At 36.2% G+C, this 27,545-nt stretch overlaps 1 protein-coding gene across 12 annotated transcripts in view; it reads left to right on the forward strand.

Annotated features, from left to right (window-relative positions):
- Positions 1-27,545, forward strand: part of Ndae1 (Na[+]-driven anion exchanger 1) — a 710,325-nt gene that overhangs the window by 387,406 nt on the left and 295,374 nt on the right. For 10 of the 12 annotated variants that reach the window (XM_070106543.1, XM_070106544.1, XM_070106542.1 and 7 more), the window contains one exon: positions 21,918-22,226. The exons of 1 other annotated variant lie outside the window; for it this stretch is intronic. In XM_070106543.1, the coding sequence (XP_069962644.1) occupies positions 21,918-22,226 (309 nt within the window). Of the gene's footprint in view, positions 1-21,917; positions 22,297-27,545 lie in introns of all 12 variants that reach the window. One more of the 12 variants, XM_070106550.1, reaches the window with a different exon arrangement.

Here is a 27,545-nt window from a genome sequence, read left to right on the forward strand (position 1 = left end):
TCGTTTTGGTATACCATATCCACCAATGCCTTCAACGCAAATACTGTTACCTCTTACAGAAACAAGTCAAAATTCAGAAAGACACAAGGAAAACTTTTTCAAAATTCAAAACGTTTTAAATTCAAATATGACTACAGAAGACATGTCTAATTTAAACGATTTTGAACACTTCCTGTCTGATAGTAGAATAAATATGTCTTTTGATGACTATTTGTTAGCCCTTAGGTCAATTTTAACAAAACCCAAAATTTTTCTAAAAAGAAAATTACAGGATCGATTTATAAACCCTTATAATCCTCTGATTTTGGAACTCCATAGTGCAAATAGGGATATCCAATATATACTGGATGCATATGCTTGCTGTTCATATATAATTAATTAAATTAACAAGTCTAACTGGGATTTCTAGGCTCTTAAATGAAGCTATATCAGAGGTAAATGCTGGAAATTATACTATTAAGCAAAAACTTAAACATATAGGTCACAAATTTATATCAGGCACAGAAATATCTGCACAAGAATCAGTATATTGCTGCATTGGGCTCCATTTTTGGGAAGCAAGTAATGCAGAAATATTTATAAATACCTCTCGACCTGAGGAACGTGTTCGAATGGTAAAACGTAGAGCGGCACTTCAAAACCTTCCTTCAGGTTCGACTGAAATATTCGTAGCCGGTATTTTAGACCGTTATGTTCATAGATCCGATCAGTTAAAAACTCTTTGTTTAGCTGATTTTTGCATCTAGGTATAAATATTTTAAATCTAGTAGAAGAGCACAAGATAGTGATCATGAAGAAGAAGAGAGGGAAGATGATAATTTACCAGAAAGCGGGGGCCTCTTAAAGATGGTAGCGGTTTTGTGAAAAAACGTACCAAACCTTGTATTATTCGGTATAGAAGGTTTACCCCAGATTTGGATGGAGTTGAGTATTTCCGCGAAATGGAAATGCTTTACTATCCTTGGCGGAAAGAACAGCAAGATCGCATTAAAAACGATAATGAGCAGACTTGCATAACACATCGTATTATAATTGAGGAAAATCAAAGAAAATATGATGTTTTTGGGCAAAGAGAACTTGAAAATGTTCTAGAAAGTCATTATAATGAAATAGACTTGGACGAAGGTGCTCAAAATGAACTACCTATCGTGGAAAATGAGTTCAGAGTGTTGGCACTTCCAGAAATAAACCCAAATATAAATTTGCTGGACTTGCATGGCGAAGATTCAACAGATAATGGCACTGAATCTGATTGCAATATATGACTTATTAAACTACCCCCTTTAATTCCAGTTGAGGAATTATTTCCTTTAGTTCAAAGTCTAAATACTAAGCAAAGAACTTATTTGACACATTTGATGCACCACCTAAAAACAAATCAAACGAAAAAACAAATACATTCTCCCCAAAACCACCTTGAGGCGAGACAAAGTAAGTGTATCGTTTTCATTTTTATTTATTATATATGTATGTTTGGAAATCCTCTATACCATTAAAACTAAGAAAACCCGTTTTAACAGTTTCAAACCACGGGTACAGGAAACGTTAACGGAAAATTTCAAAACACCGACGGGAGAATATACTTATATACATATAAACTTATATTTACATATATATGTATATATATATAATATTAACAAATTATTGATTGCCTTAGTTTATGCGCTTACATTTGTATATATATATATACACACAACAACCACAAAATAAACAAGTAAGGAAGGGCTAAGTTCGGATGTAACCGAACATTTTATACTCTCGCAAAGTCAAATAGTATACTCGTTTGAGATTTCTTTGTGGATTGGCTGATATTTTCGGTAGAAGGTCAACTATAGGCACTGGGGTCCACATATTTAGTACTTAGGGGCTTAAACAGTTTTGGTTCGATTTAGACAATTTTTGGCCACAAGGTGGCATACTTTAATCGCATTATTCACGCAAAGTTTTATCCCGATACAGTCATTGTTGCCTGATTTGCATAGTGGAAAGTGAAATAATCAGATGGAATTTAAAATGGTGTTATATGGAAAGTAGGCGTGGTTGTAGTCCGATTTCGCCCATTTTTGCACTGTGACATAGAAACATGAAAAGAACGTTATGCACCGAATTTGGTTGAAATCGGTTAAGCAGATCTCAAGATATGGGTTTTTACCTAAAAGTGGGCTGTGCCACCGGACGGACGGACAGACAGTCACCCGGATTTCAACTCGTCTCTTCATCCTGATCATTTATATATATATAACCCTATATCTAACTCGATTAGTTTTAGGTGATACAAACAACCGTTAGGTGAACAAAACTATTATACTCTGTAGCAACAGGTTGCGAGAGTATAAAAATAAAAATTCAAGTATTTACTTGCAAAGAATTTCTGGCAGTACCCTTTAGGCTTAATAAAGCAATAAGCAGCACTGCGTAACAAAAAGTAAAAGTAATACATATATATACATTCAATCGGCAAACAATATGCAAATTGCATTTGCCGATAAATCTTATAACTAAACATTCACTTATATTTTTACAAATATATTATATCAGAATATAGTAACATAAGCGCAGTCGGTAAAATACCTGCGTATTACAATTTTTACTTTTCTTCACACTCTTCTCTCACGCCGAAAAATATCACGCGTGCACAGTCACATACATACACACTTGTACATACGGCATACGATCTGCCTACGCTCACATACCCCATATACGGTGGGTACAAATACATATTTTTAATTCATTTAATTATTTAAATATCGATTATTTTAAAACTGATTAAACGGTGCGGTTAAATAGCAACATATAATTAATAATTAAATGAAAAAAAAAAAGAAAAATTTTTTTTTTTTGGTAAACGAAAGCTAAAAGCAATAATATAAAAAATTCTCAACTAAAAATTGCTTCAAAGTCCATTTTGGCAAATATCCCGCAATACCCCTTGTTCTTTGGCAAACAAACACAAGCAGGATTGCGCACAAACATTTCAGCACTATAATTCGTGTATACCTAGGTACAAAGTGCATTGATCTCTTCAACGAGCTCTCAATTGCTCAATTGCTCAAGTACATAAATACATATCTACAAGTCCACGCATTAGGGTGTACCTACATACCCCTACATAAGGACATAAAAACATAAAATAAATACAAGTTCGATTATTAATAAATTAAAAACAAAAACGGCCAGTAATTATAAAAAACTAAATCCGCGTATTTAAGAAACTTAATTCGAATTAAAAACTCTTATTAACTAAAAAAATTTGCGGTTATACACATATACGAAAGTTAAAATTAATTTTGTCGAAAAAAACAAAAAAACTCTATTTACTTAAAACAGTTTCGTTATATACAAGCATATAACTTGAATTCCATCGGTCGACACTGAGGAATTTTAAATTTACTTCACTATTTTCTAAATGAGCTCAGATTCAAAAGAATCCAAAACAATACAGTCTCTAAAAGTACCTAAAATGATTTCTGAAGAAAAGAGTCCATGTACACCTGCAGAAGCTACACGCTCAAAGCAAGGTGCTACAAAACAAAAAAAGGTAAAAGACATTTCATATACCAAATTCATTGCAGAGAGTGACAGTCTAATACGATACTACACTCGATTTTCATCTTCGCCGATTCAGGACAATTCTGAATCGGTATTAGAAATTAAAAAAGACAATCTTGACAATTTTTGGACACGTCTCCAAGGTGCATATATATATAAATTTCAAATCTTCGGCTTACGCCAAATACGAAAACTGCTTAGACCAGTTCGAAGAAACAAAAGCAATAATTTCTGACCAATTAAAATTAATCAAAGCAATTGCACCTACTCCACAGCCAAGAGTAGAGCTGCCACAAATTCAATGCCAAGAAGCAAGTTCAAGCATCCATCTCAAGGTGCCCGCATGTGACACAGAAATCTTTCATGGTGGTTATGAACAATAGCCGTCCTTCCGAGACATGTTTACTGCCGTTTACATAAACCATCCATAGTTAACAAATGCACAAAAATTGTATCACCTCCGATACAAAACAAAAGGTCAAGCAGGCGTAGTAGTAAAACAGTTCGTACTAAATGACGATAATTTCAATTTGGCTTGGGAAGCTCTTAAATCAAGATTCGAAAACGAAGGAATGGTCGATATTAATGAACTTGCCAAAAATTCAAAAGGAAACAAGTGAAGAATTTATCAAACTTCAATCCACTGTTTCAAATTGTTTCTCGGTTTTATCGACACAAAATATTCCCACAGACAGCTGGGACCCTATTCTGGTAAATATATGCACCGCGGCACTACCAGAAAAATCGTTACTGTTGTGGGAGCAATCGCTCTCATCTCGGAAAAAATGCCCAACGTGGCAACAAATTAAAGAATTTCTAACTACCCAATATGAAATAGCAGAAAGGGTAGACAAAAAACTAGTTAGAACTAAAAACGTTCAAAACGACCTCAATAGAAGCTTTAATAGACCCCAAACCAGTAGCAATAACATTTTAAATAGAAGTTTTTTTAAAAATCAATCGTTCACATCCGAAAAGTATTAACAAACGTCATGCGAACTGTATACAGGAGGGCATAAACTTAAATCTTGCGCTAAATTCAAAAAATTAAATATTGTCGATAGGAACAATTTTGTGAGAACAAAAAAACTTCGCACAAACTGCTTGTCTCGTTCGCATACTCTAAAAGAGTGTGAAAGCAAGTTCAATTGCGTTTATTGTCATAAACGGCATCATTCTATGCTTCATATAAATAATTTTTCCAGTTCACCCCCTAACAGCGCAAATACGAAAAGAGCCACGGGTTTAGTTGCAACAGCAAATTGCCAAGAAGAACCATGCTGCTCAAAGGCATTAAAAACTCAAACGCTACAGAGCGAAAACCAAAGTAAGGTACTACTACTCACAGCAGTCATCTCCATCGAACACCTAGGAGAGCTGTTTAGACTTAGGGCCTTAATAGACCAATGATCACAACGATCTTTCATAGCGTCTAGGGCTCAAAATAGGCTACAACTGCCAACAAAACTAGCTAATTTTGAAATAACAGGAATGGGCGGAAGAGTAGTGCAAAACTCAAATAAAATCTGCCCCATTACCCTAATATCCCCCCAAGCGGATAAGAGAATTAAAGAAGAAGCTATAGTCTTACCGCAACTAACAAATATGCTTCCAAGCTATCATATAAATAGCAAGCATTGGCAAAAGGTTTCACACCTGAAGCTAGCAGATCCCAACTGCAACAGTCCCTCTCAAATAGACCTTCTATAAGGCAGTGATCTGATACCACAGATAATACTCGAAGGTATTGAGAAAATTTCAAATACACTATTGGCACAAAATACTATTTTCGGTTGAATCCTAAGTGGACTAGTTACGGAACCAGTTACAACCATGACTACTCAGGTTGAGGAAATCCCAAACGAATACCTCAATTCACAATTAAAGAAATTTTGGGAGTTAGAAGAGCTCCCCCCTATATCAATTACAACTCCAGAAGATCAATATTGTGAAGACTTTTACAAAGCCACAACTACTAGATCAGATAATGGTCGGTACGTCGTACGACTACCACTAAAACAACAATTTCCCAACACAATCGCTTTAGGTCACTCTGGCACCTCTACAATACAGCAGTTTCAAAGTATGAAAAAAAACCTACTTAAAAAAGGCGAACTCAAATCAGTATATGATGGTGTGTTGGAAGAATATCTCCATTTAGACCACATGGAGGAAGTAAGTGCATGCGAAAAAATCATCAACGGCAAATACCACTCATTTTACTTGCCGCATCATGCAGTGGTAAAGCCAGACAAAAAACAACTAAAGTAAGAGTTGTCTTCAATGCATCAAGATCCACCAGCTCGGCGAATTCCCTAAATGATATCCCACGCTCCAACCAGATTTAATGCTACTCATTTTAAATTGGCGTATATTCAAATACGTATTTAACGGAGACGTCGAAAAAATGTATAGGCAAATAGTCGTACATAAAGACGATCAAGATTTTCAGCGAATTATTTTCCGAAAATCTCCCAATAGTCCAGTACGCGACTATAAACTTAAAATAGTTACCTATGGCGTCAACTGTGCTCCATATTTAGCCATTCGAACACTCCACGAACTGGCAGAAAACACAAAGTCAGAATTTCCTCTGGCAACCAAAGTGTTAAAAACTCAAACGTATGTAGACGACATCCTGTCTGGAAGTCATACTCTTTCACAAGCATACGAGTCACTGGCTCAAGTGACACAAGCCCTCAAAACCGCAAGGTTTCCGTTAAAAAAGATAACGGCGAACCACCCTAATATCTTAAAGGGCATACCTAAAGAAAATCTGTTGGATACTAATTTCCTTAAATTCGAAAAGGAAAGTAAAACAAAAACTCTGGGGATACAATGGAATGCGATATCTGACCAGTTTTCATACACTACAGAGTCAATATTAGCATTATCCGCCATAACGAAGCGACAAATTCTATCCTCTGTGGCAAAACTTTTTGACCCCTCAGGATGGCTTTCGCCAATTATGATACAAGCGAAAAACTTGATACAAGAATTATGGCTAGACGGAACCGACTTCCATAATTCGTAAAGTAAAGTAAAAAAATCGACTCTTTTCACACAACAGTGGATGATACTGACATCCTCGAACGATTTTCATCGTACCCACGAGCCCTCAGAGTAATCGCTTATATGCTCAAGTTCATAGAGCGACTCAAAATTAAACTTAAGGGAGTAACTTCATTATATTCCCAATGCGACACAGTGACGCACCTAGACTTACAAAAAGCAAAGGTCGCTCTTATCGCATATACTCAAGCCACTTCAGCCGCGATATATCACTATTGAGAGAATCAAAACCTATTGACAAGAGAAGGAGGCTTTCCTTGCGGCATTTGCCCGCTTCGTCGGTCGACGCGGCTTTCCATCGAAGATAATGAGCGATAATAGTAAAACATTTATCGGCGCTCAAAAAGCCACCGAAAAACAATTTGTGGACTTTATCAAACAAGTCTTACCTGAGATTGTACAAAAGTACGCGCCCCAAGGCATTAATTGGCAATTCATCCCCCCAAGCGCTCCTCATATGCGTGGTTTATGGGAATCAGCTGTAAAAAGCTTCAAATCCCACTTCAAAAAAGTAGCTGGAAATTACAAATTCAATTACGAAGAATTCACGACATTATTAATTCGAATTGAAGCCGTTCTCAATTCACGGCCTCTTACAATCCTTTCGCAAGATCCCTCCGGTTTCACAGCCTTAACTCCACGGCACTTTCTCAAAGGAACATCGATTCTGGCCATACCTGAGCCAGGCGTGGAGTCGCTATCCTTATTAAAACGCTGGGAAAGAATTAAAATTCTCCATCACGATTTCAGCCGTCGATGGAAAGAAGAATACATAAAGGATCTCCATAAACGATACCGTTGGAAGACTCCTGAACAAGCACTAAAACTTGGAGATTGTGTCCTCATTCATGATACACCCTACCGAATGGCGGCTTGGGCGCATAGAAAAGCTACATTACGGCTCCCCTGCAAGCGCACCTGCAACGACACCCATGTCAGCACCAGTTCCTCGCGGTGGCACGCGACCTTCACCGACGCTGCCATCGCCGCCTTCAGAGGCACATCATATACGATGTCCCATTTGTCGGCGCTCACATCGCCTGCAACATTGTGGGATTTTTAGAAGTATACGACCATTGCAACGACAGCAAGTTGTCCAGGCACACGGGCACTGTCTAAACTGCCTTTCGCACACGCATGGGACTCAAGAGTGTGTGTCCACGGGTCTGTGCCAAATTTGCAGCAGACCACATCACACACTACTTCATCGCACCCGCTGAATGTAGCACCACGGCGTCGACAGCCTAGACCGCAACCACGTCGTTCCAATGGTCTGAGCAGCGTTGTGTCAACGTTATAACAGCTGCAGCGACTACTAGGCTAATAATTTCCCTAGGGGGGGCGGGATGGCTAAATTACCACTCAATCCCCCCTCACCGTAAGACTCTGTAACACTACACCAATTCACATCCACATCACCACACCTACTTACCATACATTCCACACCTACATACCATACATTCCACATCCCTACACCATGCACCAACACGTACACAAATACAACTTAACACCGGTCACACCACCATGAAGACATCAGCAGATATATAAGGGACTAAAAGAAGGATCCCGCCCGCATTTTTAGCATTTCGACTCGCTAGCGATCAGATCTTCGAGCACCCGCCTAAATCGACTCCTTTTTTTAAATAATTTTGCCAACGGTGAGTGGAGTTAAAATTAACTTATTAATTAATTAAAAATATATATTAATCCATTTATTATTAATTAATTATGCCTAGATTAAGTAGAAAATCTATATTACTAAGTCGTCTTCAGAATAGAAGACGTATGAGAGTTCTTTGTGCAAACTCTTTATATAGAGATAGTGAGCAGTCACAAAATACTGATAGTCACGCTAATCGTAGATTAGATTCTGATGTACGTCTGTCCGAACAAATAAACATAGAACCAGGCAGGAAAATCTCGAGGTACGGTCTTTTGAACAAAATTTAAATACTGTTCAACATAGAACAAGGCGGCAAGATCCCCAAAATCGCTCTGAAGAGCGAATAAGAAATACTCGAGGTCATAGATCTCGGCGTGAAGACCCCGAGGTTCGATCTGTTGAGCAAATTGCAAATACTGTTCAACATAGAACAAGGCGGCAAGATCTGCAAATTCGCTCTGAAGAGCAAATAAAAGATACTCGAGGTCATAGGTCTCGGCGTGAGGACCTCGAGGTTCGATCTGTTGAGCAAGTTGCAAATACTGTTCAACATAGAACAAGGCGGCAAGATCCCCAAATTCGCTCTGAAGAGCAAATAAGAAATACTCGAGGTCATAGATCTCGGCGTGAAGACCCCGAGGTTCGATCTGTTGAGCAAATTGCAAATACTGTTGAACATAGAACAAGGCGGCAAGATCCGCAAATTCGCTCTGAAGAGCAAATAAGAAATACTCGAGGTTATAGGTCTCGGCGTGAAGACCTCGAGGTTCGATCTGTTGAGCAAGTTGCAAATACTGTTCAACATAGAACAAGGCGGCAAGATCCTCAAATTCGCTCTGAACAGCAAATGAGAGATACTCGAGGTCATAGGTCTCGGCGTGAAGACCCCGAGGTTCGATCTGTTGAGCAAGTTGCAAATACTGTTCAACATAGAACAAGGCGGCAAAATCCACAAATTCGCTCGAGGTCATAGATCTCGTCCAGAAAATCCTGAGGTACGTTATGATGAACAAAGTAGGAACACTAGGGATCATAGAGAACTTCGCGCAAGAAATCCTGAGTATAGGAATTTAAAGCGCATTCCTGATCAAATGCAAAGGGAACATGCAAGAAGGAATCCTGAAATAAGGAGAGAGGAGCGTGATAGAGAAACACAACGTCGACAGCTTAGTAGGAAGGGTGTCAAGGAGGAAAATTTTGAATCAATGACGTCTTAGACAAGGTCAAGTTCGCCTTCGTAGAAATAACCCACTCAATAGACAAATTGAAAACCAAAGGCAGTTCCAACGAATCCGATTAACGAGAGAAAATAATGTTATAGAAACTGATAATAGTGGCAATTTAACAGAATTCAAAAACATTTATTTCCAAAATATAAATAAGGGCCCTACTGAAATATGTATTGTCTGCGTCGGCTTATGGTTTTCACACCAAGTTCGCAAATTAAGTTTCGAAACTACTGCGCAAGGTCACCCGAATGCTGCATCCGCCTTCTTTTTAATGCAAAAATTTCCTTCAGAAGATGGAAATTACAATTTTTTTACTACTTGAAAAAATGCGATTGTTAAAGAGAACGTTCCAAAAATATGTTTAGCTAACGGTCTAGACTTTCCTGAAATACCGGATTGTTTGAAAGGTTTAACCCCAATTGAAGAACGTCTCATAATGCCTAGATTGCCTTTTATGAAAATCCGTCCGTTAGGATATCAAGGTCAGAGTTCTCTCAAAGAGTCTGTTGTTAATATACCAATTGCTATTCACAATATAATGACAGCTCTACCGAGATCCTTTGACGAAGCTTATGTGATACAAATTCACTTAGGGGCCGTCCATAAATTACGTCATCGATTTTTTCAGATTTTAGACCCCCCCCCCCCATAATCATCCTATCGTCATTTCTTAAAGACACCGTCTTTACCGACTTTGACTTTACCGTCATCCGCAAACTTAGACTATAACCGTTTAGTTATAGCGCCAGGTGAAGGACAAAGACCAATTGACATAATTCAGAAGAGTTGTCAATTGGAACAATATACGTTGGGCAGAAGCGTGCATGCTCTGAAACTTATAGCAAGATAATACGTTCTGAAATTCGCCGTTTTGACAGAAAAGCGTGTAGAGTTTTAAGGTCGCAACCGAGTTACGGCCCAAAATCTATTAAACGAAAACTTTGTTCAAAACTTGATTCAACACGATGATGGTTACAAGGTTTTGAAAGGCGTTAGATCCTCACCTGCGCACTGGGAAGCTGAGAAGAAAAAGGCAATCGCTATGATTCGCCAATTTGGGTTTCCAACCTTCTTTATCACTTTATCGGCTGCAGAATCTTTGATTTGGTTGAGCTTTTGGTCATCCTCTCTAAAACGGTTGATTCTAAAGATATTTCGGAAGAGGAAGCCAACAGTTTAACAACCCAAGATAGATATCGCTTGATTCGGTCAGACGCGGTTACGTGTGCTTGATATTTTGACTACCGCTATCGACAAATTCTTAAGCTTTTTAAAGACAACGCCGGCATTTTTGGAGAGCATTTTGTTACAAATTTCTACTGGAGAGTGGAGTTGCAACAGAGAGGTTCCACGCATGTACATGGCATGTATTGGTTTAGTAATGCTCCCAAGATCAACCTTCAAAATCCTCAGACATTCCCTGACGTCATTAGTTTTATTGACAATTATATTTCTACCGATGGTTCGATCAGCCACTTAGAAAATTATTTGGGTTATCAAAAGCATAACCACACTCGGTCTTTTACTAATAAGAGGACAACAGTTTTGTCGTTTTGGTATACCATATCCACCAATGCCTTCAACGCAAATACTGTTACCTCTTACAGAAACAAGTCAAAATTCAGAAAGACATAAAGAAAACTTTTTCAAAATTCAAAACGTTTTAAATTCAAATATGACTACAGAAGACATTTCTAATTTAAACGATTTTGAACACTTCCTGTCTGATAGTAGAATAATTATGTCTTTTGATGACTATTTGCTAGCCCTTAGGTCAATTTTAACAAAACCCAAAATTTTTCTAAAAAGAAAATTACAGGATCGTTTTATAAACGCTTATAGTCCTCTGATTTTGGAACTCCATAGTGCAAATAGGGATATCCAATATATACTGGATGCATATGCTTGCTGTTCATATATAATTAATTAAATTAACAAGTCTAACTGGGATTTCTAGGCTCTTAAATGAAGCTATATCAGAGGTAAATGCTGGAAATTATACTATTAAGCAAAAACTTAAACATATAGGTCACAAATTTATATCAGGCACAGAAATATCTGCACAAGAATCAGTATATTGCTGCATTGGGCTCCATCTTTCGGAAGCAAGTAATGCAGAAATATTTATAATAACCTCTCGACCTGAGGAACGTGTTCGAATGGTAAAACCTAGAGCGGAACCCCAGAACCTTCCTTCAGGTTCGACTGAAATATTCGTAGCCGGTATTTTAGACCGTTATGTTCAAAGATCCGATCAGTTAGAAACTCTTTGTTTAGCTGATTTTGCATCTAGGTATAAATATTTTAAGTCTAGTAGAAGAGCACAAGATAGTGATCATGAAGAAGAAGAGAGGGGAGACGATAATTTACCAGAAAGCGGGGTTGTCATGCCTCTTAAAGATGGTAGCGGTTTTGTGAAAAAGCGTACCAAACCGGTATAGAAGGTTTAACCCAGATTCGGCCAGAGTTGAGTATTTCCGCGAAATGGTAATGCTTTACTATCCTTGGCGGAATGAACAGCAAGATCTCATTGAAAACGATAATGAACAGACTTGCATAACACATCGTATTATAATTGAGGAAAATCAAAGAAAATATGATGGTTTTGAGCAAAGAGAACTTGAAAATGTCCTAGAAAGTCTTTATAATGAAATAGACTTGGACGAAGGTGCTCAAAATGAACTACCTATCGTGGAAAATGAGTTCAGAGTGTTGGTACTTCCAGAAATAAACCCTAATATAAACTTTCTGGACTTGCATGGCGAATATTCAACAGATAATGGCACTGAATCTGATTGCAATATATGACTTATTGAACTACCCCTTTTAATTCTAGTTGAGGAATTATTTCCTTTAGTTCAAAGTCTAAATACTAAGCAAAGAACCTATTTGACACATTTGATGTCGGCGGTGCAGGTGTAGGTAAGAGTCGTTTGATATCTGCAATATATCAAGCTCTTAACCATCGTTACAATTCTACACCTGGATCCAATCCAAGTTCCTTAAAAGTTCTTCTTAGCGCACCTACGGGTAAAGCAGCATTCGGAATAGGTGGAATGACCCTTCATTCAATATTCTCTTTACCTGTTAATCAGTTGAAAAGAGAGTTGAGGCCACTTAGCAATGACACAGTTAATTCATTATATTCCAGACTTATCGATTTAAAATTAATCATAATTGATGAAATATCGATGGTAGGTGCTCGTATGTTTAGCTCTGTTCATGCGAGATTAAAACAAAATTTGAAAACAGACAGCCCCTTCGGTGGTATACCGATCATAGTGTTTGGTGATTTGAAGCAACTCTCACCTGTTGGAGATAGGTGGATATTCTCTCCTAATCCCAATGATGCATACAGCACTTTAGTTGGTTCCCCTTTGTGGGAGTTATTTAAATACTTTGAATTAACAGAGATAATGAGACAACGGGAGGATCAGGCTTTTACAATTGCATTAAACCATATTTCATCTGGTACTATGACAAATGAGAACATATCACTCATTGAAACTTGAGTAGTTAATTACGAAGAAGTTCCCGATGATGCCATACATTTATTTTGGCCCAATAAAGAGACAAATAATTTCAATGCCCTTAAGCTCAGTCGAGTCACAACAGAAGCTTTCCTTTCAACTGCAAAATACTCAGTTAAAGGAATTGGTATAAATGAAAATGATAATATTTTGGAAAGACTTAAACTTTTCAAAACTTCTGAAACGCAGGGACTGCCCTATGAATTGACACTAGAAACCTCCGCCAAATATATGATTACAGTGAACATAAACACGTGTGATGGCTTGGTTAATGGGGCAGCTGGACAACTTATGCAAATTGATTTCCATTGTTCTTTTCCAACAATTCTGTAGATTAAATTTTTGGAACCTTCTGTTGGTTTGATAGCACGATCAAAAAAGCCTCATCCTCTAGAAAGCTCTTGGACACCAATTGAAAAAGTTCTAAAATCTTTTCAGTATAAAAGAAATGAACAAATTTCAATTGAAAGAAATCAGTTTCCAGTTATTCCGGCTGAGGGAATAACTATTCATAAAAGTCAGGGTGCCACATATAATAAAGTTGTAGTTCATACTCGACCCAGAATGCCTAGAGCTTCAATATATGTCGCTTGTAGTCGAGCAACTTCTGCAGAAGGTCTATGCATCATAGGAAATTTTATTCCTTCTAACAAATTTTCTGAATCGGATCCTGTATTTAAGGAACTGAGGGAATTTAACACAAATAAAGCTCTGACAACAAGTTTCAGTTTTATGAATTCCCGAACATTAGGACATCAAATTTTATTTCATAATGTTCAGAGTCTTCACGCTCACATTAATGATATAAAAAGCGACTGTTTGATGCTATCTTCAGATATTTTATGTTTTGTAGAAACTTGGAGTTATCCTTGCGAAAGTTTTGATATACCAGGATTTACTCCAATTAACGAGCTGAGGATAGATAGCACGGAAACAACCAACAGAAATAAACGGCGCATTATAATATATGCAAAGCTTAGTATTGCTTGCTCTATAGAATCAAAGGCTGTAAAGAAAATTTATTCAGGCCATAAAGTTATAAAAACGGTTTTGTTTAAATGTTTCATTATTAATATGCTGGTTCTGTACAGAAATTCTGCTAACTCTGTCAGACAATTAATTGCAGAACTTCAGGAAGTCCTTACTTCTGAGTTAGGCAATCAAAATGTGCTAATTGTTGGAGATTTTAACATTTGTTTAATGTCTACAGGGACTGCAATAAGAAAGCTGAAAGAAAAAAACTTTAGTTCCCTGCTTGGTGCAGAATATTCAACTACACCTGCCGGTACACAAATTGATTGGGCATTTTCAAACATGAATCCTTTCCGTGTAAATGCAATTACTTTTGAGACAGTACACAGCTATCATGACAGTATTTGTGTCTCTATTTCGAACTAAAGTTTTCAGACTTAGTGCAATAGTTCTTAATTTTTTTTTCAAATATAATCGAATTGGAATGGGATAGGAATTTTGACAGTAGTTTTTAAGACAATTTTAAGAAAAATATGTAAATAATCTAATTAAGAAAATTTAAATTATATATATAATTTGTTATTATATATGACATTATTGTATAAATATATGATAGAAATTAAATAGTATAAGGAAAAAAGAAATATAATTTGGATATATGTATAAGAATCTCTACAAAAATTTATGTTTAATATTGTAAATATTATATACAAATTAATATAATAATATTATATCATTTTTAAAGTTGTTAATATTTATTATTTTTAAGCTAAACATGTATAATAATATCGATATAATAAATAAAAAATGTTATTCATTGTTCAAAAACGATTTCTTTTCATACTTCTCAATACAGTTGTAATGCATTCTTTATAAAATCAATTATAAGCGTATACAAAAAGCACAAGAACGATTTCTCATAATTTGAGTAAATTTAGTTTACTAATTGCTCTAATTGTTTTCACTGTGAGTGCAAAGTAAATAACTAAGGCAACAGTCCCTACTTCTAATTATTAAAATATATAAAGAAGTCTCAAACGAATATACCATTTAACTTTGCGAGAGTATAAAATGTTCGGTTACATCCGAACTTAGCCCTTCCTTACTTATTTACACTAGGGTTGTCAGAAAAAGCTCTGGCTTGGTTTTTTGTGCCAATTTGTAGAGTGTTGGAAAATTGTGGCTTTGGTGGTAGTCGTACGACGTACCGGCCATTATTTGATGGAGTAGTTGTGGCTTTGTGGAAGTCTTCACAATACTGATTTTCTGGGGTTGTAATTGATATGAGGGGGCGTTTTTTTAACTCCAAAAATTTTCTCAATTGTGAATTCATGTATTCTTTAGAGTTTTCGTCAACTTGAGTTGTTGATGTGGAAATTGGTTCTGTAACTAGTCCACTTAGAATCCAGCCAAATATAGTGTTTTGGGATAGAAGGGTGGTTGAAATTTTTTCAACACCTTCAAGTATTATTTGCGGTTTAAGATCGCTGCCTACTATTATATCTATTTGAGCGGGGGTATTGCAGTTGGGATCTGCTAGCCAATGCTTACTATTTATGTGATAGTTTGGAAGCATGCTTGTAAGTTGCGGTAAAACTATAGGTTCTGCTACTATTCGCTTATCCGCCTGGGGGGATATTAGGGTAATGGGGATGATTTTGTGTGAGTTTTGGACTACTCTTCCGCCTATTCCCGTAATTTTAAATTTCGATTGTTTTGATGACAGTTTTCGCCTATTTTGTGCCCTAGACGCTATAAAGGATTTTTGTGATCCTTGGCCTATTAAGGCTCTAAGTTTACATTACATTCGTGTATTCCAAACGCGCTGAACTCTCCGTCACAGTTGTTTATTCGATCAAAACCAAACTCTTATATAGACAACTTTTTTCATTTAACATGAAAGGAGTAACATCACAAAATTTGCCATATTGTAGATTACTGCTCAGGACACCGCTATATTGTTCAAATCTAAGTACTATAGCATGTATTTTTTCAAGAAATTTGGTGTAGATTATAGTTAAAAGTCAAACGCTATAATCACTGGGCATATTGTTCAGATCGGACCACTGTAACTTGTAACTGTCATACAAACTGATCAATCAAAATCAAGAGAAAAATCTATTTATATACTTATATGCTATAAAAAAATGCACCAGTGGTCTATAGCTTCCGTGCAACCAAAGTTCACGTTTTTCTTGTATTTTACTTTTTTCTGCATACACTTATATATAAACACAGACAATCGACATATGAGAAGTTAGAAATAGAAAAAAAATAACTCAAAACAAGTAAGGAAGGGCGAAGTTCGGATGTAACCCAACATTTTATACTCTCGCAAAGTTAACTGGTATACTCGTTTCAGATTTCTTTGTGGATCTTGCCGCCTTGTTCTATGTTGACCGATATTTTCGGTAAAAAGTCAACTATAGGCACTGGGTTCCACATATTCAGTACCTAGGGGATTGAACAGTTTTGGGTCAGTTTAGATAATTTTTGATCGCAAGATGGCATACTTTAAACGTATTATTCACGTAAAGTTTTACGCCCATATAATCATTTTTGCTTGATTTGCATACTGGAAAGTAAAAAAGTCAGATGAAATTTAAAATGATGTTATATGGGAAACAGGTTGAATCCGATTTCACCCATTTTCGTACTATAACATAGAAATATGAGAAGAATGTTATTAATGTACCGAATTTGGTTGAAATCGGTTTAGCAGATCTCAAGATATGGGTTTTAACCTAAAAGTGGGCGGTGCCACGCCCACTATCTAATTTTGAACGTGGTTTCTATAAAATCATCTTATACCATCCCAGAGATAAAATGTCTCTGGCTTGTTTAGTTCTTGAATTATCGCGCTTTTAGTAGTTTTTAACAGTACCGTTATATGGGAATGGGCGGGGTTGTCACCCGATTTCACCCATTTTCACCCCGTCGATAGAGATGCTATAAACATTTGTTCCCAGTGAATTTTGTTATTATAGCTTCAGTGGTATAGGAGATAGGCACATACTCTGTAGCAACAAGTTGCGAGAGTATAATAAGTAAGAAATGTCAACTGTAGGATCGGATTTACTTATATTGGGAATATGAGATTCGGACTAAACCACATTATTTTTTAGAAAATGTGTGCACTTAATTTTATTACAATTTCAAACATTTTGACCAACCTAAATAGTTGAAAGGCTTAAAGTTAGACGGAAAATCAGAAATCACTATATAGGGAATATTGGGGGCAGGAAGAAGTCTGGGGTGACTACAATAACTTTTGACATTGCTCAGGTATACTCAGCATATACCGCATAATTGTTAGAATAACGGAAATCATTATATGTAATATGTGAGAGTCGGAATAATTCGTAGACTTATTTCACATATGTAGGATATTCCTAGTTTAAATGAAACACGCTCTTCTTAGTATAGTGGCATAGTCTGCCCTTTATTGCATACGACTTGAAACTGTACTGTATGTTCTCGTTTTTCAGTAATTGTCCCGTTTTCCCATCCCAAGCGTCGCGTCAGTTTCCAGTCTACAGGGTCGCATTTAGTAGGACTGTCCGGATCGTGTTGTCCGCAATTCTCCCACATTCGGCCGTCCTGACCTGCCGTTCGCCCCGAACGCTGGGTTCCACGCCTTCATGTATTCGGCCACCGTTGTAGTTCTACCCGGTCCCTCAACGTCACCTATTTTTTCGACAGTATATCTTCCATGTGGAAGTCGTTCCTTCACTGAATACGGCCCCAAAAATTTTGCCTTCAGTTTAAGCCCTGAGCCATACTGTGTCCTCTTTATCGCCACTAAATCATTAACATTGTATTCTTCTTCTGGCTTCCGTTTTGAATTAAAAGTTCGCCTATTCTCTTCCTGAATCTTGGATATATTCTCTGCAGCTTTCTTTCTAATACTTTCTCGTTCCCCATCTAGTTCCTTAAGTAGTGAATCTTCTAGCATATTCCGGAGGTCAATACTATCAGATGTGCGCATATCTAACCCAGTTAGAATTCGAAAAGGTGTGAACTTAGTACTTCTTGGAGGAGTATTGTTCAAAAGTTGTTGTATCTTCTCAACGTGTCTGTACCAATTGGCTGGATTATTGTGGCATAATTTCGTCAGCAATGGTAGTATGATACGATTGATACGCTCGACTTGCCCGTTTCCACGTGGCACGCCGGTTGCAATAAGAAAATGCTGAATGCCCTCCTTAGTGCAATATTCTTCAAAACTCTTAGCTGTGAATGCTGTTCCCCTATCTGTAATTATTCTTCTTGGATTGCCGAACACAGAAGCCTGTTTTTGTAATCTGTCTATTACCGAAGCCGAATCTGTACTCCTCGTTGGGTATAACCACACGAATTTACTAAACGCATCTATAACTACCAACAAATGATTATACTTTTTATGGGTCAATTCCATAGGCCCTAAATGATCAAGATAGTAAGTCAACAACGGTCTGTCCTCCTTGTCTATTGGACAGAGTAAGCCCTCCTTTTTCCCTGCTTTTGCTTCTCCTATAATGCATTCTACACAATTTCTAATAACGTTTGTCACTTTTGGTCCTATTTGGGATATATAAAACGATTTTTCCAAGTAATCTTGGGTCTTCTTTGCCGACCAGTGCCCTACACGGTGTGCCATTCGAATTATTTCCTCTTCCAGTTTTTGCGGTACTACCACCAGCTCTTTTACGGAATCTTTATACAGTATACCGTTTTTCAAATAAAAGTCTTCGTAAGTATTTTCCTCTAAAGCTTTGCATACCGCTTTTACCCAATCATCACTTTGTTGTGCTTCTCTTAACCGAAAATTTAACGAATCTTCAAGTAACATGGATTCCATTCGACTGAGAGCATCGACATGTTTCATTTTTGTAGCCGGTCTGTGCTCAATAACATAATCGAAATCTTGGAGAAACATAGCCCAACGAGCGACTCTAAGTGGTACATCTGTTTTCTTCATGGTTAGTGCGAACGCATTGCAATCGCTCACAATTTTGATATTTTTCCCCATAACAGAAATTCTCCACTTCTTTAAAGCCTGTATAATCGCAAGTACCTCTAATTCGTTGATTTCGACTGTTTCTTTTCCACTCTACTCGGTATAATGCTGTGCGGCAAATCGTCAGTTTTAAATTTCAAATTAATTCGTTGATTTCGACTGTTTCTTTTCCACTCTACTCGGTATAATGCTGTGCGGCGAATTATACTTCAATTTTACATTAACTCGTTGATTTCTGCTGTCTCTTCTTTTACTCTGTATAATGCTGTGCGGCGAATCGTCAGTTTTAAATTTCAAATTAATTCGTTGATTTCTGCTGTCTCTTCTTCACTCTATTCAGTATAATGCTGTGCGGCGAATTATACTTCAATTTTACATTAACTTGTTGATTTCTGCTATCTCTTCTTTTACTCTGTATAATGCTGTGCGGCGAATCGTCAGTTTTAAATTTTAAATTAATTCGTTGATTTCGACTGTTTCTTTTCCACTCTACTCGGTATAATGCTGTGCGGCGAATTATACTTCAATTTTACATTAACTCGTTGATTTCTGCTGTCTCTTCTTCACTCTATTCAGTATAATGCTGTGCGGCGAATTACACTTCAATTTTAAATTTCAACTCAATTCGTTGATTTTGACTGTTTCTCCTCCACTCTACTCGGTACACTCCTGTGCGGCGAATTGCACTTCAATTTTAAATTTCAATTTAACACGTTGATTTTGACTGTTTCTGAAATCCTTTAACATACGCGCTCACCGTCCTCAATATTTTAAAACTACGTATGTATGTAACCGTCACTTTACCAAATTTTTAAGTTCTAGAAAACTCTGTTTGTACACACATTATATGTTCAAATTTTGTGGTTTACAAGTTTCATTTGGTGCGAGTAAATTCTGTTGCTTGTACTCACACGCACCCAAACACAAGTTTTTTACATTATACTTTTTCACATGACTTTCTATTAATATCATTCGTTGCACTCAAAAAGACAATTGTACGCTCCAAATTCTTCAAATTTAAAAGTTCATTCCCGGACGAGTCCCCAAATTTGTAGGATATTCCTAGTTTAAATGAAACACGCTCTTCTTAGTATAGTGGCACGTCTGCCCTTTATTGCATACGACTTGAAACTGTACTGTATGTTCTCGTTTTTCAGTAATTGTCCCGTTTTCCCATCCCAAGCGTCGCGTCAGTTTCAAGTCTACAGGGTCGCATTTAGTAGGACTGTCCGGATCGTGTTGTCCGCAATTCTCCCACACATATATTTGGCATTAAACTGTAGTAGATCCAATATTTAGCCTATAATATTGGATCTTAATTTTGCTAAGGTATCTTACAGACTTACTGATATATATGGAATTAGGCTAACCCGAAGTTTAAAAATATCATACTAGTTATTTGTGAGAAAGGAGTAGTATTGAACACATTTCAACCCGATATTTGAAAATCCTAATATTAGTTATATGGGGATTAGGGAAAATTTTTATTATTCGACGCAACTTTCAGTGCATTGCAATCATAACTATTTGGAATCTTATTGTTGAAATATAAACTTGTGTGTTGGTGCCAAGAGGTATCATTTAGTGGTGGCGCCGCAACATAGGTAATATTTATTAGTTTTAGTGTTAATCCTAAGTATCATACATTCCACTCATTTGAAATAATTACTTTATCCTCGGCAATTTGTTCAAATATCCTTGAACATTTTTATCCCGACAATGCCGTGGCAATACAAAGGATATAACATAAACAATTACAAAAGAAACATATGCATGCAATACACTTGCATATATAAACAAAGATCCCTACAAGAACAGTGACAGTGATCTGACCGGTCATATGACAATCACAGCTGAAAAAATTTTATCAGCGCTCAGAACAAAGTTTCTATGATTTTCTTAAGACCCTTGTGCAAAAATTGATGTAAACAAACGTATGGGTGTGAGTTTTCATCTCTCTTAAACTTATTCGGAATTGATTCACTATATATCCATACTGCTCACTCTCTTGTCTTTTTCTGAGTCATTGCTGACCATAAATCCGTCATAGCTAAAATTGTCAGTTATGACTGAAACGCTATCATAGCTACAATTTTTCAGTTATGACTGTAAATCTATCACAAGTGAAAAACTCTTTTGCGCAGTAGACAATATAATTTTTATTTCTTTAATAAATTCAAAACTTTTAATAAAATTAGTAAAAATGCCTAAATAAAAATGAAAATTAACTAAAAAAATAAGTTTTATTTATTATCTTGTAGTAACTTACATATATCATATTTGAAAACTCCTTCGTTATTTATTTGTTTTTAATAAAGCAAAAATTGTTATTGTACGGAAACACGCGACACTATTGGTTTCTCGCACGAAATAGCAGCTATGTATGCTGTCTTCTTTGGACGTATGTAGACTTTACTTTCGGAAAAATCGTAAACATTGACAGTCATTTTACTGTTAATTTGACTGTCAGTACTGACATAATAAATGTGAGCGTATTGGTGAACCCATCAGCAGTTTCTTGTAGGGGTAATATCTATGCACATGCATGACAAAACAATCTATATATACATACATACACACATTTGGATAGATTCCAAAAATAGTATATAAGCGATGCATTTTGTAAACTAAAACAAAAAAAAACTTTAGCTTCGGTTGCACTGAAGCTATACTACCCTTCACTAATACAAAGACTCCATACAAGAACTTGATTCCAATCGTTCAATTTGTATGGCAGCTAGATGATATAGTGATCTCTGATCTGAACAGTTTCAGCGAAGAAAACATTGTTGCCTCCATTGATACCTCGTCAAATAAAATTTTTGTATTTTGTGCTTTAATTTAAATATTGTATATAGTAAAATTATTACATACAAATAGATATATATTTTTTTATCTTACAGGTTCCAATTAAAAGGGTTCACCTTTTTACAGGCATACAACTGGCTTGCCTTATCATGTTATGGCTAATCAAATCATTTTCTGACACATCTATTTTGTTTCCTTTGATGTTGGTTGTTATGATTGGTATACGAAAAGCTTTGGACTTAGTGTTCTCGAGAAGAGAATTAAAAATACTGGACGATGTGATGCCTGAAATGATTCAAGGAAATGTTACGGGCGAACTTCATCAAAGGGATCCAGAAAGTGGATGCGTTGCTAAATTTAAAAGGTGTTGTTTAGGAGAATTGCCTACATCGAAACAACAAAAAGTAATTAAAAGCCGTAACGAAAAAGAATTTGGAGCTGCAAGCAGCTTATTAAAATAAAACATTATACATAGTATGTACTCATGTTCCATTCATTTTGTTTAAATCTTAAATCGAAGCATTTTATTTAGAAGCATTTGAACTCAAACATAATATATGTTACTTTGACATATTAAATTTTTTAAAACGATATGTTATTTAAAAAACACTATCCAGCCAGATTTAAAATTTTTGCTTTTGCTATAAGTTTTAATGAAGAAGTAGTATATCTTTATATTGTTCACAAGTGTTATTGCACTTGTATACATATGTTCAATTGCGATCTCTGCCGTGTAAAATTCAGTACAAGAAATGTTTTGAAGCAGGTTTTCTAACGAAACATCCTAAAGGTCCAGCAAAATTTGCAAAGTTTTTAAATTCGAGTAGTACAAAGAGATGGTCTTATTATTATAGAGAAATGTAGATGACAAGTTAAGAAGAGGGAGGAAAACATCAACCGTTATTGGAGCAATATGGTATTTACAGATGAATCATCTTTTGTATTGTTCAACACCTTTAGACGAATAAAAAAAAGACAAATATTTATTTAAAGGAGTGTTAAGCACCCCAAAAGGTGCATGTTCATGGATTCTACTCTGCTGATGAATTTAGAGTTTGAGGTGCTTCACAGAAAAGCTCAAAGTCGTTCGAATAATAAAATTGCATAAAAAGGGTTTATTGAAGTTTAGTTGCAAAAAGGCAATGGTCTGAACCACCGGCGCAGACTTACATCACATCCACCAGACGCCAATCCAATGGAGAATGTTTACTCTTTAACGTCAACAATATATTATATTATATATTATTCATGACAGACTATAATAGACAACGCGGAAATTAAATCAAATATTTAATAAAAGTCAGTTATAACAAAACAATGTGTTTTCTATAATTACAAAATTTTTCTCATTAAATGCTGCCTTCACTTTGGAAAACAAAAACTTTTTTTTTAACGTACTGTGTAAGTAAAATGTAAATGTGGTATACATTTTGAAATAATGTAATGAAAATGTTAATATATATAATAAAGAAGTTCGGGTCTAACCGAAGTTTATGAGGAAAAAATCAACCATAGGATAGGAATTCATGTGACGAACACAAATAGTAAAACAAAATCTAATCGGCGATAAATTGCCAGAAGCAAGTCGTAGTTGCCAGAATGTTCTAGAGGCGAAGTTTTGTTAAACGTCTACTACATAAGGGCTGCCAGATTGTGCAGTACACACAGTTCTAATTAGGATGTTGCCATGTTAAGTTGTTTGGATTAGAAATAAAGATAAGTGTAGCCATTAAATTGTGATTTTTATTTAACAATCCAGTGATTGAATTCAAGAGTGAGTTACAAGGAGATTTATCGAGAAATCCGTTACAATTGGTGTCAAAATTGGGATTGTCAAAGTAATTCCCAAGGAGATAATTATCTGAAAATGGCCAAGTTTAACAATCTGAAGATTCCACAATAGAAAATTACCTGGAACAACGGGATTTGCCGACAAATGGATTAAAAACTGAATTACAATCACGGTTGAGAGAGGCCATACAGGCGGAAAACATTAATGTTGAGGAATATGTCTTTCAATTGGAATTAAAGAGTACAATGATCCTGACAGTTCAAAGAGTTAGACGTGCGTATGTCAAGAAGTTTATATACCAGCACAAGCGCCCTTACAGTTGGAAAAGCAGGATGCGTCTATACCTGTACAAGGGTCCTCACAGTCAGGAGAGCACGAAGCGTGTATACCAGTACAGGTAACCTCAAAGGTTTAAGAGCAGGATAAAATTATAGCTGAAACGGATGACTTTTTGCGAAAAGATACAGAATTGCAATGTGTGCTATATTATGTGGAGTGGAACAAATGTACAACGAGTAGAGAAATAACTGCAGGAAGGCGAGTCGCAAAAGCATTTTGGGCAGAGCGGAGCAGTTTAAAGTTGGTGTGTGGCTGCTTGCAGCAAGTTTGAAAAAGCCTTGGAGAAATTAAAGCGAAGGTTTAATTGGACTGGTTGCCGTTAATCAGCTATGGAAAGGGTTGCCAAATATGCTTAGTGCATTGTAGCTAAATGGTCAATGTTCAGAAGTCATGGCCAGATGAAACAGTATAATTTGGGTGCGCCAGTTGAGCAAATAGGCGTGGATGCAGATGGTCCGTTTTCCACCAATAAAGTAGGAAATAGTAAGGTTTTGGTAGTTAAGGACTATTTCAACGAATGGCCAAAAGTATACACAAATTCTAATCAAGAGGCTGAACCAGTGGCGGATGCATTCATCAACCACTGGGTAACGAGATTCGGTGTTCCAATGGAGTTGTGTTCTGAACAAGAATGGAATAAGGGCTGTCGGATTGTGCAGCACACACAGTTCTAATTAGAGTATTACCGTGTAAAGAGGTTAGGTTAAGCATAGTATTGACCCGGTAATTATTTTTGACACCACGACAAACTATTACGACATAAAAATTCTCCCTGTGTTTCATTATAGATAGTTCACATATGGACCGATATATTCGACATACAGTCAACCGGAAACAGTTTGAAAAATTTTAAATTACGTATATGGGAGCTGGCAGAAGTGTTGTCCCGATTTGACATATTCTTGACACAAGAGCACATTGTTATCATTATATATTTACATATATATCACAGGTTGACCGATGTTTTCGATGAAAATTGTGGGGCACGCATGTGGTATTTGGGGGCCGCTATTTGAGCCAAGTTTAATTCTGATAACTTTATAGGTGCCTGATTTAAGTATTTAAGACAAAAATCATATATTAAAAAATTGTGATATATTGGAATTTTGCGTGGTTGTAATTGAGTTTACCCATTTTCACAATATCTGAGGAGGTGCTTGTGGGATTTGCTTTCAGCAAATTTGGTTGATAAAACTAACAACTTTATATCTATTTCGATTAGATTTAGTTGTTAAAAAATGTGACAAAACTATTATACCTCAGGGAAATATTAATCAAATTTGCAACAATAAATAATTATAGAACAGAAATATATCTTCAGTGTGTGTATTCAAATTCTCATTTTTTTAACGAATGAATTTAAAAATGTTATTCTTTTGTTATGCTGTTATAAGTACTGACAAGATATAAGGAAAACAAGGTAGACCCAGGAAAGCCATGGTAGCGATCTCTCATGGTTTTTGCTACTTTTTACTGATATTTCTTTCTATTTTGCTAACAGTTTACATTTACAATATTAGCTTAGTAGTTAATGTTTACATTTAAATATAAAAATTACTTATTTAGCAATTTGTATCGTATTTGATTTTTTGGTGGTCTTACGTTATATGAGGAAACTTAAAAATGCTAATTAAGCAATAACTACTAGTTTTAATCCAATTATAATTTTGTTTTGTAACACTTTTAAACTTACTCATTACGATATTAAAGTGATTCCATATTGTAAATTGATTTTTATTTAACACGTTAGTATTTTTAAAATGCAAATCTTTGTACATATAATTGTATATTTTTTTGTTAAAATATCTTTATATATATTATATATATATTTATAAATATTAAATCTGTTTTTTTAAAGCTTGGGCTGATTTTTATCAGACTAATAAGAAATAAAATCTTGAATCTATTTAAAACTAGACAAGCTCAAAGTTCTAGTTGAGAGCCTGTTTGGTGATACGTTGCTCTTAAGATGGCTAGTACAAGCTTTCCTCTCAAGAGGGTTTGATTACAGGACTCTGGCAAGGCATTGTCTAATAGATTTGGATGATTACGGAGTTTAAGCTCATAGCTCTTTCTGCTGTCCTCTACTTCTTTCTTTACCATAGGAATACCAATAACTTTGTGAGTATTTTCATTACGATTGTACCATCGTGAACCCGTCATAGCCCTTAGGATTTTTAACTAGAACCTCTGTATTATATTAATGTTAGTTGCACAGGTCAACCCCCAAACATTAATACCGGCTAATTTTAAAAATATTATTTAAAAGCCAGGTTAAATTTCCTGCTCTTATTTTCATGCTAGTTATTTTGCTGGATATGTGTTTTCTCCATGTGAGCCTTCTGTCCAAGTGAATGGCAAGATAAGTTACTTCATTAACTAAGATGATATTAATTTTAATAGGCTGACACATTTTTCTTCTCAGTGAAAACGCAACATGTTTAATTTTGGTTCATTTACATTTATTCGCCAATTGGATAACCAACAAAACCTAATTGATGTGTTGGAACTGTATTATTTTCATGGAGGAATGGAGAGGCCGGATGGAGTGCCGTTACGTAGTTCTTGAGAAGTAGTGATCCTTCAGAATGCCAGCGCTTGGCGTAACTTCTAATAGGTTTTGCGGCCTCCAATCGACACCTGTTCCGTTCTTTCATACCGTGGGGCCCCTAGGTGTTTGAAGCGTTGGTTTTCTAGTGTCGGACTAGTCACAAGAAATTATCCATTGTTCTCCTGGTGGCTTGTTCTCTGCTATCAAGAGTGAGCAGGAACTGTGTGTATTTTTGATCTACTGATTTGCATTTGATCTGTGCAGTTTTGTATCCTGATACACCTTTTCATCGAACTTTAACTTTCCTTGGCATGCTCTTGTCCAGATCGTCGTAAAGACAGTGCATGGGTTTACCAATGTCGGTCACGTTATCAAGCTAAGCCCCCTGAACCCTTTCCATTGGCTTCCGGTAGGTAGATTTCCGCATGCATGCCCACCACACAACTGCACTGTTGAGCAAACTTGGTTTTATAATATGTGGCTGTGTGGCCCCAGTGCTCAAATATCTTTGTACATGCATATCATTGATAATGCTGAGGCATTACATTATCTTTTCCGCATGCATACACAAATGCATGCATTAATAAAATAGTGTTCTAAAAATACATTTAGGCCTTATAATTATGCGCTCTTGAAAACGAACACAAAAACGCATATGCATTGAGTTGTATAGGGTGATCAATTTCGAAGTTTTCTACTTTTTTAAAGAAAAAACACAAGCAATTCAAATTTAATGGGGAATGCTTATTATCATTCAAAAGAACATTCTTTGGCATTTACCGTTTGAAGATTATCTCTTTCCAATGATGGCCGCGGCTATGTCTCAGATAGTCCATCCGTTGAGTCCAATTTTAGATGGCTCGTTCGAGCATTTCGACTGGTAACTGGCGAATGATACGCGTGATGTTTTGCTCCAAGGCCGGCAGCGAAACGGGATTGTCCGCATAGACTTTAGACTTTACATATCCCCACAGGAAAAAGTCTAATGGTGTGATATGACATATTCTTGGTCGTCAATCAACCGACCCAAAACGTGAAATT

This window comes from Bactrocera oleae, chromosome 3 (genome assembly GCF_042242935.1).
Source record: "Bactrocera oleae isolate idBacOlea1 chromosome 3, idBacOlea1, whole genome shotgun sequence".
Classification (NCBI taxonomy): domain Eukaryota; kingdom Metazoa; phylum Arthropoda; class Insecta; order Diptera; family Tephritidae; genus Bactrocera; species Bactrocera oleae.